This window comes from Podarcis vaucheri, assembly GCF_965113315.1.
Source record: "Podarcis vaucheri genome assembly, chromosome: 1".
NCBI classification, from domain to species: domain Eukaryota; kingdom Metazoa; phylum Chordata; class Lepidosauria; order Squamata; family Lacertidae; genus Podarcis; species Podarcis vaucheri.
Window position 1 is genome coordinate 106,729,895 of NC_138759.1, and position 16,884 is coordinate 106,746,778.

Here is a 16,884-nt window from a genome sequence, read left to right on the forward strand (position 1 = left end):
CATAGTGATATTTTGCATGGTGATCTTTATCTTTTTATTTTAAAAAATATTTTGGATCCCATCCCTCTTATAAAACAAACCTTACCAGTTTTCTTCGATCCTGGGAATTAAAGTAGGTGGAATGCTTGAAAAGGTTTTAAATGCTTTGAGAGAACTCAGAATCATTTCAGACAAGTGTTTTCCCCCCGCCCCAGATGCAGAGAAGAGTGTCTCTTTCAGCATTTTGTAATATGTGTGTGGTAGCGTGTGGGCTTTTTGGCCATGTGTGTAGTGCTTAGGAAGCTGCTCCGTGGATCATGTTGCCGATTTGGAGATTAAATTCCACTCTTTTTTGGGGAAAGCATTGTGCAAGGCAGTCCCTAGTGTGCCTATTCTTTTGTGTGAATTCTGCAACCACATGGGTAACGTAAATTTGAGTGGGTCTTTCCCACCTAATTAACACACTGGGAAATACCTATGTATCGCTCTTTTCTCAGATACGCACACGCACACAGCAGTCAGAGTTAGCAGTGTGCATATGAATGGAACCTACCGTACTTTTCGCCATATAAGATGCACCCGACTATAAGACGCACCTAGTTTTAGAGGAGGAGAACAAGAAAAGAAATATTCTCTCCCTCTCTGTGCAGCGCCTCTCTAGCAAAGCAGGAGGAGAAATGGAAGGGGCTCCGTTTCTCCTCCCGCTTTGCTGAAGAGGCGCTGCGCAGAGAGGGAAAGCTGCACAGCACCTCTCCAGCGAAGCGAAGTCAGAACAGCAAGAGGGATCGCTGCACAGGGAAAACACCGATCCCTTTCGCTCTCCTGACTTCAGTGATAGCTGCGCAGCCTGCATTCGCTCCATAAGATGCACAAAAATTTCCCCTTACTTTTTAGAAGGGGAAAAGTGCATCTTATAGAGCGAAAAATACGATATGTGGTAGAAAATACATCTTTCAGCTAGCTTGTCCACTCATACAAATGTTCTAATTATGGAAACCCTGGTAATTATCTGATAAGCCCGAGGTTTCATAGAATCATTGTCTGAACACCACTACTTTAGTGTTGTAATATTTATTTCATTTATATCACTCTCCCTTCTTCTTTCATGAAAATCAAGATGGCGTACACCAGGTGGACTCCCATCCCAGACACTGGCCAGAACAGCTTAGCTTCAGTAAGGTGGCTACATCATGCGATTTCAGATCGTTCCCTGGGACCATGTAACACGCAATCTAGCCTTTCTTTTTGTTTAAGTCACACTTTGCATTATAAGGGAGGAATAGTAAATACTCTTTTCAGTGCAGCTGTTTGTGAACAGAACATTGGGTGTGAACCACTGGTTAAAAGCTGTTATGAGATCAGAAGAACTAATCAGAAACCCTCAGTGATAGTTCACCTGTAATGTTGAAACAGATTTGATTGCCTGAGATAGTTTATCTCAATCTGTCTGATCTTCCCTAAATAACTCATTAACTTTTAGATTTTGTGGCTTTCCTTTATTGGAATGAAAGTGTATTTGCTTGGAGTTAGCCTTCCAGCATAAGTGATTCAACACCTAAATAATAATAACAATAATAAATACTCCACCTAGTTGAGCTTTGAAGCTTTTAGAGCATCTCTCTTATAAGCGGTGAATTAATGAGGCTCCAGCATTTCCTATATCTCCAGCCTCTTGGGCTGAATACTGACTTTCAAACAAATTAAGCAGCTGTGGGGTAAAAGTAATTGGCATCTGCCGCTAAAAATGTTCCAGACATTTGAATGCATGAAACCTTGGCGAAGAACGTGTCAAAAAGGATCCTCTCTACCCAGCTAGAGCAAATTAATATATTCATGCATGAAGCATGTTTGAAGTTGTATCTGCACCTTTTTGCTTGCAACAGATCAACAAATGGTGGTTGCTCAAAAGGGAGTTTATGTAGACATCTGGCCCAGCATGCTGCTGCCACCTGAGAGTGGGGTGAGGACAATGCCATGTATGATGCTCGAGTGAGGATGCCAGCAATGCCGTCTTACTGACCCATTCTCCTTGTGCACTTCAACATGTTCAGACCTTCCAAGTGTCCCTATTTTCCAGGGGAGTCCCTGATTTAGAGAAGCTGTCCCAATTTCTGATTTGATCCAGAATATCCCACTTTTCCTTAGGAAAAACATTTTCATTGGAGAAATGTTGGAGGGTATGGACTTATTTGACCCCCGAGCTGTCTGAAGGCAATCTTGCATAGGGAAGTTTTTTTAAAAAGTTTTAATATTTTCTTATGTTTTTATATAAGTTGGAAGCCGTCCAGAGTAGCTGGGCAACCCAGTAAGATGTGTTGGGTATAAATAGTAAAATTATCATTATGGAATGGGACAAAATGTTGGAGGGTATGCATGTGGCAAATGGCTGAACAGGGCTGAAGTTCAGCCCTGGAGTGTTTCATGCAGGAATAGTCTTCACTGTCTCTGCCCTTGTTATTATCTCTTCTGTCGAAATCTGTATAGAAAACTCTATAGACAGCCTTTTGACATCTAAAATGAAATTTGAAATGAAACAAAGCAAAAGGAACACACACACACACACACACACACACACACACACACACACTCTTTCTGTGCCTCAAGAGGAAAGTTCATGTTACTGATGAGGAAAGGAACAAAAAATGTCAACATCCACTTAACCAATGGCATGAACTGACTTTGGAGTTTCAGCATCCTAGCAAACGTCTTGGGAATTCCCACTGCGGTAAACTTCCATTTCCTTCTTCTGCCCACAATTTTCAAAATCTATTATTGTAAAGCCTAACTTACCTTGACTTGCCTAATCTTGAACCTTATTCAGGATTTGCAATGTGACCCATTCTGTTACCTTTATAGTCTTTGGACAAATTCCATATGCCTCGAGATAGCAGGATAGGGTGGAAAGGTTTGTAGCTGACAAAAAAGCAGGATAGGGTGGAAAGGTTTGTAGCTGACAAAAAAGGTTTGTGCTGGAAAAAAATAGAGTAAAATGTGCTTCTTAAGAAATCTGTGGAAACCTATTTTGGTTTTTAAAAGAATGATTAGGTTGGACTTGTTCTCATATCATACACTTCATACTTTGGTGAGATGTTTTATAGTTCAGTTTCTTTCCCTTCACATTTCTATACTACTCCGTTCTTGGGGTGGACACTATGGAGTTATAAATATATGCTTAATATATTATAACTGGGTAAACAAGTAATATGCATCAGCACTGAAACCCTATTCCACATACATATGAGCATTCCTAGCTTTAGATTTCTGAAAGTTGTGCTCGTACTTTCAGCAAAGAATAAACCTGAACTTCAGTTCTTTATCACATTGCCTTTGTACTTGCAGCAGGAGTAAAAAGGAATGTAGAGCTTTTGTCCAATGAAAGGCAGCTTATAGTTCTCCAGTCATTTAAAGTACAGTTCTATTATTTTTAATTGGCACAGTGTAGACATCTAAAAGAAAGGAGAGAACAATCCTTTACTGAGCATGTTCCACATGGCCTTCTTAAGCAACATTTCATTACGTAAGAGTGGAAGAGGCAGACTTCATGGTTGCAGATTTAAAAAACAAACCGTTTAATAAGGGGATTGACTGACTCAAGGAACAGGTAATGGGATATAAGAGCCTTTGACCACCAGGTCACCAGTTCAAGTGCAGACCAGATCACAAGTAGCTTAAAGTTGCTACTGATTGATGGTCATTCAGGTAGCCTAGGAAATACTTGATATTCTGTTCAGAGAAATGCCAGTTCTCTTAAAGCAATGAAGGGGAGGGATATACCAGACCACTAGAACTGAGCAGTTTTTTGGGTAGGGATTTTTTATTTTCCTAACTGTTCCATTCAGTTGGGTCTGTAACAAAAAAGGAACAAGTCTTATTTTCTTCCAGTTGCACCCCATGCTGGGTAACTGTGTGATGGGATAACATACAGATCTCTTGTTTCACCCTAACAGGCTGGGTTGTGTTATGCCTTTCATACATGCATGCACTTTCTCAGCTGTTTACCGGTTTTGTACATCAGGCCAACTGTGCCAGAATGATGGTTAGTGAACAGCAGGGATGGCCTTCTAGATGTTGCCGTCTCCTCTGCCCATCAGTCCCAGCTAGCATGGCCAATTGTCAGGATGGTAGCATAATCGAAAAAAAAACTTTTGGAGGGCCAAAGGTTAGGTAAAGGTAGGTGATGCCACTTGGTCCAGAATTCCTTTTCAGCTTAATTGTCCATAATAAATAGCAGGGATTTTTTTAAAAATGTGCAGTTCCCCACAGGATGTTTTGTATTATTCTAGATCTTCATTCAGAGTGGGAGTTGGGTCAGATTGTGGTGAAGAGATGTGAACTGTAAAAGGAATCTCTTGGAACCTCCAGAATAAGGAAACCTTTCTGTCAATTTCTTTCCTCTGTCAAAGTGGCAGAGTGACATCTTTGGTGTGAAAGCTTGCAGGCTTGCAGCCGCACCAATTTATCTCACATGAAAGTGTGAACCAGTAAATTACCATTCTCTCTCTCTCACTTGCTTTGTATAATGTGTATATCAGATCTGTCCTATGAAGGGATGCTGATACATCTTTGTGATGCTGAATTTCTTGAAAAAGGTGTGGCATCATTTTTCGTGAAGCAAAAGGGAGGGCGCAGGCAGAAAGGTTCCCAAGAACAAAGAAACGAATTACGAAAGCCTCCAAGAAATGAGAAAGATTGACCTTGTGATATCAATTCGTGATCCTGGATTTACGTTAAATGAGTGTGTTGCTAAATATGCAAGTCATATTCTGCTAACTAAGCAGTAAAGCATATGCCATATGCCAGTTATTTGTTTTTTGTTTTTTAAAAATAGAAACAGGCCTGCAAACTTTTTTTAGAGAGAGGAATATCTTCTAAGGTTTTCATCTATTCTCAAGAAAGAAGACAGCTCTCAGGGTGTAACACAAACTAGAACCTACTTACAACCACATAACACATATCTACCATATCACTTACACTTTTTCAGAAACTTTGCTAAAGTCAAAATAATTTTTATCCACTGCATTCTTGCAATCCACTATCCTGGTAACCTGATCAAATAAAGGTGTAATATTACCTTACCACGATTTATTATTGACAGATCTGTTCTTGCTATCAAGCTACTTAGAAATCTACTGCTATATCTTGTCCTAATATTGAAGTCAGACTAACTAGTCTGCAGTTTCTCAGATCTTCTTTGTTCTGCCTTTCAGAGATTGGGATGTTTGCCTTTCTCCAGTCCCACAGCTGTCTCTTGTCACCAGCTGTTCAGAATGCTTTAATAAAAAAATGATAGAGGTTTTCTAAGTACACCAGGAAGTTCAAATAACAACACCACACGTGCTCTGTAGGACGTAGACCACTCTCTTCATCAGCCCCAAACTTCTTTTCATATACACTATAATACAGTTCTATATGTTCTCTGTAGGCATGACAATCATATTTTTCCAACGTTCACATTTGTAGACTTGAGTGGTGAGGTCCAGCACTGCCTCTGGCTTCTGAGACTGGTTGGCTAAAGGTTAAAAAGAGGCTTTTATGTGCATTCAGCTTTGTGTGTAGCAGGGCTTTCCAGACTTTGTTCTGGAAAAGTAGAGATAAGCAGACACCATCACTCTTCTTCATACATTCTGTATACACACAAACAAGAAGGTCTGAAAAGGGCTTATAGTGCTACATTTCAATTGGACTCACATTCTCCCACCCACAACCCTTTTGCCTGTCAAGAGCTCTCTCCTATTCCATTTTCCATAGACCAGGGGTAGCTAACCTTTTGGGGTATTGCTGAATTACAACTTCTACCATCCCTGACCATTGTCCATGCTGGTTGGTTCAGTAACATATGGAGGGTCTGCAGGTTAGACACCCTTGAAATAGACAGACTTGCTAGCAATGATGAGATCTTCCAGCTGGCCACTGCTAAAGATGGCCTCCTTTGGACCCAGAAAGTGTAGATAAATAATAATGAAAGTATGTGGAGAGGGAAATCCATGCTTCTCACCTACAATTCCTGGCAACAGCTGGAGGGGATTTTGAGGCTCTCAGCATGATGGTGGATCTCAATGTGCTAAGTACTTCCTTTATCTTTGGATGGCTGGGTTGTGGATCACTTACCAGGAGAGCCATTTGGGGTGAATGAATGTGCAGCATCTCTAGTGCAGCTTGAACCGTATAACCTGCAAAATGCTTAAAAAATGAAGTAGCTGAATCACAGTTGGCAAGCACTGGGTAGAGAGTGAAGGAAAACAGTGGCAGAGCTAACTGAATATTCATTGTCTCACCTCCTGTTAAAATGGAGTTCAACATGGCATTGAGCAGCAAAGCTCTGCTTTTGGTGAGCTTTTGACTGACTGAGGGGGTGGACTTTAAAATGTGGTGTGGATACAATGATGCTTTGGCCTTCATCCAGATGGATGTAGCCTTCCCCAACTCCTGAGATGACATAACACTGCTTTGTAGGAAACAGAAAGTGTTTGTATCCGCACAATACTGAGTGGGATGTATGAGTTCAGCCAACATGGGTCGCGCTCCTCTGGCTTAGACTTTTACTCTCTGGATACCAAGAGTTGCATGGAAAGTAGAGGGAGGCAAGCTGATTGTACTGCATGTAGGAGAGGATACTTACCCACCTTACTATCTTTGTGGATAGTTTAGGTGCATAGTGTTCCTAGAATATGGCTGTTGAGTGGTCAGTGCTGTGTCAGTATTTAATGTGACTGTTTAGCTTTTGTGGATGTGGGTGAGAGGCGGTCAAAAGACCATTCTCCTCCCCCATGGTACCCATTCTCTACAGCTAGTTCTGCCTGAAATATACTAGTCTCCTGGGAAGCAGACACATACAGGTTTCCTCTCTTGCAAGCAAAATGAACTCATTACTATAATATCCAACTGAGCTCACTCTTGGGTTTGCAGACCAAAACTGTCTAGCACTATTTAGTAGCATCAGACACAGCAGTCTAGCACTCCAGAAGGGGTGAATCGATGCAATCCATAGACCCCCATCCAATGCAGGAAAGTAAATGTATGTGTGGCTTCATGTCAAAACTTGTTTCTATGCTTGTTCCATTGGTTCCTTTGAGTGGTTCAGGCAGAATGCTTTTGTACATTGCCGCTGGGGTAGAGTGCTCAGTAAGGTTTCCTCTATTAAAGTCCAGATATGATGCTTGCCATAGTCATTTGGATCAAGGCAGCCTTTCACCTTTGTTGTTTTCTCTGCTGGTGTAAGATGCTTCTAGCCAGTTTTGTACAATTCTTCCCAAGCACTGGAGCCCCATATAACACAGCTCATGATGTTCGGTAGGTCGCCTCAACCTCTGGAAGATGCTTTCCTGGGAGTAGGAGAGGAAGGGAAAGAACCATTGCATGGATGTGACTCCTTTCATGCAGTATTTGATACGTTACAGTTCCATAGTGATACCTTTGTTGTGACATATGAAACCTCTTATGAACAGATTTAAGTGAAAATCATGAAAATGTGTAGTTGTATAGTCTGTAATGTATAGTTTTCAATCATGTTGTGTCATTTGGGATATATATCAGTGTGGTGGTCTAAAAATAATAAGAGTCTTCGGTTCAGTGTTGTAATAAATTTAAAGCCTTTGGATCCTTACATTTCAATCACTTTTCTAATGTTTCCATTCTAGTTTCCAATCTGTAATCATAATTTACCTAAAGCTTTGTAAATATGAGATGTGAATAAATCAAATGAAAGGCACCGTTTGGCAATTAGTATAAGACACAAACGGGGGAATGGAAAGAAGTAGTGTGTTCATTTAACTAGAATTTAATTAGGAAGATATAGACCGATGGTATGTGCTATGAGACCCATTGGCAGCTGTTTACAAGGCCTCGTGCTAACAAACAGGAGTTATAATACTGCTGACATATAAAAACATTTTCTGTGCTATCCCAGATAACTACTACCGTATTTTTCGCCCTATAGGACGCACTTCCCCCCCCTCCAAAAATGAAGGGGAAATCTGTGTACGTCCTGTGGGGCGAATGCAGGCTTTTGCTGAAGCTTGGAGAGCAAGAGGGGTCGGTGTGCACCGACCCCTCTCACTCTCCAGGATTCAGGAAGCTATCAGCAAGTCTTGCAAGCCCGACGGGAGTTCCCGCAGGGCTCCCTAGGCTGTGGATAGCAGCCTGCTGCCCGGAGCGTGGGGCGCGCTGCAGCCGCGGCTGGAGGGGGGAATAATTTTTTTTCTTTATTCCCCCCCCAAAAAAAAACTAGGTGCATCCTATGGGCCGGTGCATCCTATAGGGCGAAAAATATGGTACTTCTGCAATCCCCAACTTTTCTTTGGTCTGCAGACACAGGGTACTTGAGAAAATAGAAGTAACAGTAGTAGAAAAGAATTCATGTGATCCCAGTTTTATTTGGTGCCCTTTCAAAAGGTACAGTCATGGGGAAAAGAAAGTACACCCTCTTTGAATTTTGTGGTTTTACGTATGAGAACATAATAACAATCATCTGTTCCTTATCAGGTCTTAAAATCAGGTAAATACAAACCTCAGATGAACAGCACATGACGTACTACACCGTGTCATGATTTATTTAACAGAAATAAAGCCTAAATGGAAGAAACCACTAAGTACACCTTGTGATTGTAGAACCACCTTTAGCAGCAATAGCTTGAAGTAATCTTGAAAATAAATGGAAATGAAAGTTTTATAAGGGAAAAGAACGTGGAAAACAGTTCACCTTCGTCCCATGGGAGGAATGGCTCAAGAGAACTTTTCTTCCTGAAAATCAGTCTTAACCACAATTTCATTGTCTCTTGTTCCTGTTGTGTGTGAATCCTGAGTACAGAACCCACATTAAATAATGCTCCTGTGGTGTTCAGCTTAACAAATGCTCTCAGCAGTAATGTTATAAGTGGTATTTGGTTGTCTTTCTAGAGGTGAGAATGAGTTCCCTATTGTTAAAGTGACCTTTAGGTGTTTATAAGAAAGGGTGTGAGTAGCCTCCTAGAAATCTGATCAGGTCTACTCAATTCCCCTCTATGTAGCCTCTGGACTCCTTATTTCTGTATGGTAAAATCAGGTGCAGTGAAGTGAGAATGAACAGACACAATCTAGTAACCTATTATTATATGATGGCTACATTCCAAAGTTAGACCAAACATTCCTTCTTTAATCCTGGCCACATCCTGCACAACTAAGCATCCGGTAAGCTTTTTATTGTTCTCTATCAGTGTGTAAATGCAACATGTCATCACGGGTGATGAAGAGGTGAGAACACGAAAAGCAGCTGTCCGGACTCCAAATTCTACCTCCCTTAGCAAAGTTTGGCACTCCTAATTCTATGCTCTGTGCATAGCTGCTTAGATCAGGAGTAAAAAGTTCCTCAGATAGCTTTTTAATATTGCACTTTTTTCTGTTTAAAAGTGACTGCAACTAGGGTATCCACAATTCCATAAAGGATATGGTAAACATGTCATTTTAAAAATAAAAAAATTCCTTCCAGATTTTCCAAATTTGACTATGGCAGACCAACACGGCTACCTATCTGTAACTGGAACCATGTCATTTTAAGTTACCTCAAACAGGACAATGTTTGCAGGATGATTTTCCAATAGAGTTGGGAGATGCAGCACCTGTAGAACAACTCTTCCTTGGAGTTGTTTTTTTTTAACAGCAAGAAAATCCAATCTATTATGGAATTTTGCTCCCTTTAGGTACAAGCCAAAAGGCTATTAAATCTACTATTGCTATTGCGATCAGACACAACTCTTGGATTCTTTCAGAAGTTAAAAAAGGGGAACTATCAGAGGCAAAAATTAAATTATATTATAGTGTGTGTGTGTGTATGCTGAGCTACTTGGTTAGCATGACAGAAAAGTTGGGATAATAAGACATGAACTATATACATGTAAATTACATCAGGGAAAAGTAGTTATTAACTGCTTGTAAGGAAACTTTGTCATAATTTTTGTTTGCCCGATGGAACATTCTTCTCCTGTGTGCTGTTCTGGGAATTCTCCTGCCCTCTGGCAATTTGGTAGGGGTATGAGGTGAGGGAGGGGGAACCGTGTCGCGCTGGAACTATAAAATATGAAGAGCTGTTTCACTCATTACAAAATTCCTTCATGCAAGGTACTACTATGTAGGAATTAAGCTGCTATCCCCATTAAAGAGGACCAGGCATGTGACAGCAATATGATTCACCAGAACAGAAGCTAACATATTTCTTGGGGAAGCTCGTGTTATTTTTGGATGCATGCAAATGGAATTGTCACAAATTAATCTAGGGAGCTAATGGTAATGTATGGATGTTTAAAAATAGCCATTACCCAGAAAGAATCTGGAAGCAGTTGTAAAGTTCCTCATTTCAAGTCAAAATGTGAAAAAAAGAATATGGCTATATTATGCATATGGCATACTTTTCGTATAAGTGTCAACTTCACTGTGTGTGCATTGTTGTTTTTTAAATATGAATTTACTAGAGTCATAGGAGGAGGAGATAATTCTTATGTGGCCTGAACCCCATCATAATTTTGTTTTGGTGTCAACAGAAAGTGACATGAAAAGTATATGTCAGTGATTCTGAATCGTCTTGAACTTCATAGCATTTCTAAGCTGTAGATTTGACTGAGTTCTGAGACGAAACTCTCTTCCTAGCCTTGTACCGCTCCTAAGATCACAGTTCAAGGTGATTTAGCGGGTCGGTTGCCAATAGCAATGTTTTACATAACCCTGGATCTTTGTATAGTCTTGGAATGCAATTTAGATTCTCCTCCACTAGGAAGGATTAAAAGAAGGCCTCTCAGCAAAAACATACACATAAAAGAACTCCAGGTTTTTTGTTTTTTAAAAATACACCAAGTGCAAAAGAAAGCGATGGAAAAGAAGTGGGTGGGAAGAGATATGTAAAGGAGGCTTGCATTGCTATTGTTCCAGTCTTGCATCTGTCGTGTAGGTTAGCAGTTGGAATGGAGAAAAAAGGCATATTTGTGATTTCAAAACAAGGTAGAACAAGAACAGTGGCCTGAAGGGAAAACATTTGCAAGAGAGGGAAAAAAGCCAAGGAATATCCTTGCACAGGAAAGTGGAAAGCACCAGAGAGAAGAAATGAGTCACTTGCTGGGGTGATAGAATGAGCAATTCTGCAAAAAGGCAGGTGAGAGTTAGGAATGCTAATGTTTCCTGCCTAGAATGTAACTAGATCATAGGACAGAGAAGGTCCTGGAAGTTGTGACAGATAGGCTGGATTTCTGATGCAGTTCCATTTTGAAAGTAGGAGAATTGGAAGGGGAAACCAACTGTGTTGAGTTTTCTCTGCTTGCGGGAAAGCTGGCTGGTAGGCGGACCCTAAAATGAGGTCAGTCTCTGAAGTGACATTCTGCAGTTGTAATGTTGAGTGGAGGAGACATTTTCTTGTGAACAGATATGGTCTTCTTGTGGTTTCTGGACTCCCAACTTCCATCAGCCCCAGCCAGCATGGCCAACAGTCAGGGATGATGGGAGTTGTGGTTCCAACAACATTCCATCCCTGGCACAGAAGCTTGCAAAACAAGACAGTGAAACTTACAGGGTGATTCCAAGCAATAACTGGAAGTAAATCCCTAAGAATATGTGCTTAGAACTGCAGCTTCAGATGTGTTTCACTTATTCTGTAGACTCTGTCTATAGAGGTGCAAACCAGGGTTTGTCACCAAGTACAGTCACCATGTAGCTGCAGGTATACCAGCTTTGCAGCACACATAGACCCTGTCTATGTTTTACATGTGCAGGTGTGAATGCATCTAAACAAAATTAATGCATGTGGTGATCCTGTAACCCAGAGTGGCCATGCCTCTGAGCCTCAGGATCAGAGACCGCCAAGCCCAAGATTGAACTATTTTTTGAGCCTGAGAAGGTACAGTCAAAAGGAGGCTGTTGCCTCATCCATTCACTTTGCTGCGGGTTGTGTTGAGTGAAGCAGGGCTCTGTGAACTGCAGCCAGGTTATCTTTCAGTTGGAGGAGGTGATTGCAACACAGTACAGCATGACTAGCAAATGTTACACAATCCCAGCACACTCAAGCATGCGGTGTAATTACAGGAAAGAGGACAAGTCACACCATAGACATCTCCAGGGTAGACTATGAATCATTTATGACAATGCAAAAGGAGAGGTGAAGATTTCTTGGTAGGATTGCAAGGAATTAGCCTTCCACAGAAGGGTGAAGAAAGTTGCAATTGTGATGCTAATAAAATGGTGATTTAGGCAGAAAGAGCAAGCCTGGATCTGCTCTCAAAAGCAGAGGTAATAAAAGAACCCGCATTTTTGAAGCAGTTGGTAGAATTTTTCTTATTAGCTGGGCATCTAAAGCAGGGCTGTAAGGACTTGGTGCCCCACTTCACTCTGAAGAAATATCAGCTGCCCCAGGCATGTAGACGAGTGCTCCCTCCAGGCTGTAAAGAGTCCTTTATGGCACTGTAGTGGCTGCCATGTCTTCTTTTCCTTTTGATATTGGGAGAGGCAATAGGCAAGTTTTGTAAAGGGTGTTGTGCAAAGCTTCTCTACATCAAGCGTAGCCACAATGTTGACTTAGACGCCTTACAGGTACTAGGGAGCTAATTGTTTACAGTTATTGTTGAGTCACATGAATTCTTCCGCTTTGGAATTTCAACCTTCTGGCAATTCCAGGAATGCCACTCATTGCACTCCTGGCGGTATAAAGGCATGAGACTGAAAGTCACAGTGAGCCATTACAAATGGGATTAAATGTTTTGGGTTCTTTCCCCCACTCCACCCTACTCCTTTTGTCACTTAGCACCCTAGAAATTGCATAATAATAATAATAATAATAATGATGATGATGATGATGATGATGATGATGATGTGGTGATATCCTGGTAGGTGTAACGTTGAATGAAAGGGACTTTTCCTCAAGAGCACCAGCACAGAAGCTTGCAAAACATGGTGGAAAAGAATAGTAGGTCGGAACCTGGGATCTGTTGTGAAATGACTGCAGTTCTACATTCACAACTTTTGATAATTTTCTCTCCAGTTCGTTCCCATTTCCAGCTCCTAAATGAGATACGCCCATGATTTGTTTATTTGCTTTCAATGCGTGTAACTAAATTGTATTGCTATGAATAGACAAAACTCTGTATAGCATTTCGTTTACCCATTTGTATTTTACCAGGTACCTGGAACAATTTGGGAGTTAGCTTCTGCTTGATGTAGTAGTTGCAATGTAAACAAGCTTCATGCTAATTTTATTACAGTAAATAGTGGCATAGCAGTGTACGCATATTGAGTTCAACATCACTGATTTTCTTGTGCTCTGTTAGGTACTTGGTAGTGGAAGCAGAGAGATCCTACCTTCTGAAATCTTAAGATGTGAGGCTGCCCTGAAGGCATTGACTGTAGCCAAGCACCATTTCCCCCTGTTTTGACAAACCTCTCCCCCCCCAATCTATTCAAATATTTTGTTAGTGCTGGTTGTGAGCCATCATTTCCAATTCATTGTGTTACCTTTATATGAGAAGGGCCATATCACTATGGGCACAGATTAGAGCCCAAGTATGTAAATTATCTCCTTCAGTTTGCATGCAGTGACATTTTAAAAATCAGAATGTTGCCCTGCTGTTACAACAGAATAGCACTTCATTAGCATTTTAATGACATTTCAAGGTTTATTTTTAAAAGAGAGGTTTTAAACTGTAGGCCTCCATTTATGCCTTTAGGTAAGAGAGGAGGAAAGCTCACTCTGTACGGATTATGATTCTTACCTACACTTACATCTCAGGACTTTGCAATGAATGCTCTGCTTGCAACAAATATTTTTAAACTATATTATGGAGGCTGTTGGCTGATACCTGACATAGTACTGTATCAGGAATGCCGCTTTTTCTGGCAGGGCTGCTGTGTCTCTTAACAGCTGTACCGCAGGCAGAAATTCAACAGTTGAAGCTTTTGCTCGTATGATGTTGATGCTGAGTTACCCTTCCTTCACTGGAAGGTCCTAGGGCAGGTTACATCTGAAAGGTATAGTGCAATGGGGATAGATCAGTTGGTAGAGCACGAGACTCTTAATCTCAGGGTTGTGGGTCTGAGCCCCAAGTTGGGAAAGTTCCTGCATTGCAGGTGGTTGACCCTCACGGTCCCTTCCAACTCTACAATTCTTTGATCCTAAAATATGATTCTACAAGTATAGTTAAATCATGGCTAGGCAACCTAAGGCCCAGGGGCCGTATCTGGCCCAATTGCCTTCTAAATCCGGACTGCAGATGGTCCGGGAATCTGCGTGTTTTTACATGAGCAGAATGTGTGCTTTTATTTAAAATGCATCTCTGGGTTATTTGTGGGGCATATGAATTCGTTCACCCCCCCAAAATAGTCCGGCCCCCCACAAGGTCTGAGGGGCAGTGGACTGGCCCCCTGCTGAAAAAGTTTGCTGACCCCTGATAAATAAAGCCCACCCTACCCAAAATGGATGCAGGGAATGTTTGTTATATATGCATATATTTCAAAACATTTAAACACTGCTTGATTCCAATAAAAGCTCAAAGCGGTTTATTTTATATCTGCCTGCCATGCAGCTGGAGGCCTGCCAGGGGGAAAATTGTAATTTCCACTCAGTTAAGTCCTGCAAAGGATCCTGTCTGTTCATTGTGAAGTGTTCTGTTTTATTTTGGTATCCTTTAAATCAAGGGTGGGGGACTTCAGGCCTGCAGGCCAAATGCTGCCCTCAAGGTGTCTCTTTCTGACCCTTGAACTTTTTCCAGGCCACACCCTCCCCATTCTACTTCGCACCTCAGGGTGTTTTTGATTGGCCGGAATGTGTCTTAGAACTTTGCTAATGCTTCTCGCTGGTCTGGATGGAGGATAGAGAGGGATCAGTGTGTGTGTGCGCGCACACGCAGAAACAGTTGTGTGTTAGCTGCAACAGGTTAACACGGCTTCTCTTCTGGAAGTTACGTACCTAGTGTGTTGGTGGCAATATAAACATAAATAATAAGTAGTATAAATAAGTAACTGCACTGCCTTAATGTGCGTTGAATATAGCATTCTACCCTGCACACTCCTTTATTTATGCTGCTGGGGCCATACAGTTGTACAAGTGCTGCAGCAATTAATGTGTGCACATGTGGCAGAGGAGGGGGAGACAATTGCCACGAATCACCAGCGACTCTTCTATCCTGTTCTGGTTCACGTGAGAAACCTCTGAATCTTGACCAAGTCTGGATTGATTCCCCTTGGGGAGGGAAAAAGTGCATTGTTTGCTTCAACTTCTCTTCCCTGGCAATTCTTGTTTCAACATCCTTTTTTGTGGAATGCTGTGGATTAACTCTGTTAACCGAGAATTCAAAGGAAAACAATTAACGTTAATTGCAACCACATTGTTATGATCTGTTCACATCAGACCTCTCAAACCTTAAGCCTGCTGTGGTCACCCATGTTTGCTTTCTCTTGCTCCGCAGAATGCAATGAATTTGCCTCCTGACAAAGCAAGGCTACTTCGACAGTATGACAATGAGAAGAAGTGGGAGCTGATCTGTGATCAGGTAAGTGTGACAACCAATAGGTTCTTTAAGGCTGGTCTTACAAACACTGTCCCTATGCCATGATAGTAGTAGATGCCTAGGAAGCTGCCTTATACAGGACCAGACTCTTCATTCATCTGGTCTGGTATCTGCCATTCTGACTGGCAGCAGCTCTTCAGATCTAGAGCAGCTCTTTTAAAGTGCCAAGGATTGAACCTGGTGCTTTTCTCCATGCAAACAAGACCAATGCTCTCATTAAATCTCTTAAAATGTTGGGGTAGCTGAGAACAGAAATCTAATGGGTTGTTTCTGCTGGCAGAAGACTTCTAACATAGGATTGATTCATGCAACCTCTTGAGTGTATGGTAGCTGTGAGAAAAGCCTGTGTATGTGTCTTCTAGTCTCTGATGATCCAGTTGTGTGCACCCGCTGCTGTGTTCAATATTCAATATTTTCCCCACTTTTTTTGCACCTCAATCCAAACACCTCTTTTTGAGCAAACACAGACTTTCCTGGTCATTTCCACATACCCATTGGCTATGTGATTTGATTTAAAGAGAGCCTGATCCCTGCGGAAAGGAAAGCAGCCACCCCACCTTGAGGTTGAGAAGTGGAAGCTGCAGAGTGTGGATGATGCTCTACACCCAGAATGTGTGATTTGCCAGTGATGGCCAGGAGTAATAAAAGTGCCATGAAAAAGACAAGGGGAAAGATGCAAATCTTTGGGCTCTAAACCCACATGAACTGCATTAGCTCAGACTACAGGGTTGTCCAGCTGTAAACCCTCATTGAAAGGATCCTCCCTATCTGTATTTTAGAGCATATGTGTTTATTTCCCCTTTGCAACACTTTTCTTATTGTTGATTGATATGATACAGGATATGGACAGTGTAGCTTTCTAAGCTTTGGCGTAAAATGCAATAGATTAAATGGTTTGCTTGACCTGAGTAGAAACAAGATGGGTTCTGTCCATTTTTTGGTAGACACAATTCCAGGTCGCAGCATCCTGAACCACAGGGTACCTGGAGACAAGTCCTGCTGGAGTGAATACTCCCACAGCAGATGTTAGTGTGCAGGCCAACAAGTCGAGAGTCCACTCAGGCCAAATTCCCACCTCTGCAGCCAATCCAGGGGTCAGGGTACATGGAGGTCAGTCCCACAAAAGAATAGTCTCCAAGAGTTCCCTGGAACATCCAAGCTCTGCTTCCCTTTTGTACTTTGCCTGCTGATTGTGGCATCTGGGCTTGATGAGGCAGGTGACCCTCGCCTGTTCCAGGCTCACTCCAGCTGAGAAATCACACACATACTCCCAGGGCTAGTGAGCCCTATCTGACCAGCTAGGGAGCTGGGCTGGGGACCTTCCTAGATCATCCCTACGCTTCAGAGCCCACTGTGTTCATGGAGCCTGAGGCTCCTCTGGCTCTGGTGATGG

At 41.8% G+C, this 16,884-nt stretch overlaps 1 protein-coding gene across 7 annotated transcripts in view; it reads left to right on the top strand.

Moving 5' to 3' along the window:
* FMNL2 (formin like 2) overlaps positions 1 to 16,884 on the top strand; it is a 187,877-nt gene that overhangs the window by 90,821 nt on the left and 80,172 nt on the right. For all 7 annotated transcript variants that reach the window (XM_082197881.1, XM_082197877.1, XM_082197879.1 and 4 more), the window contains exon 2: positions 15,390 to 15,473. In XM_082197881.1, coding sequence (XP_082054007.1) covers positions 15,390 to 15,473 — 84 coding nt within the window. The remainder of the gene's footprint in view (positions 1 to 15,389; positions 15,474 to 16,884) is intronic.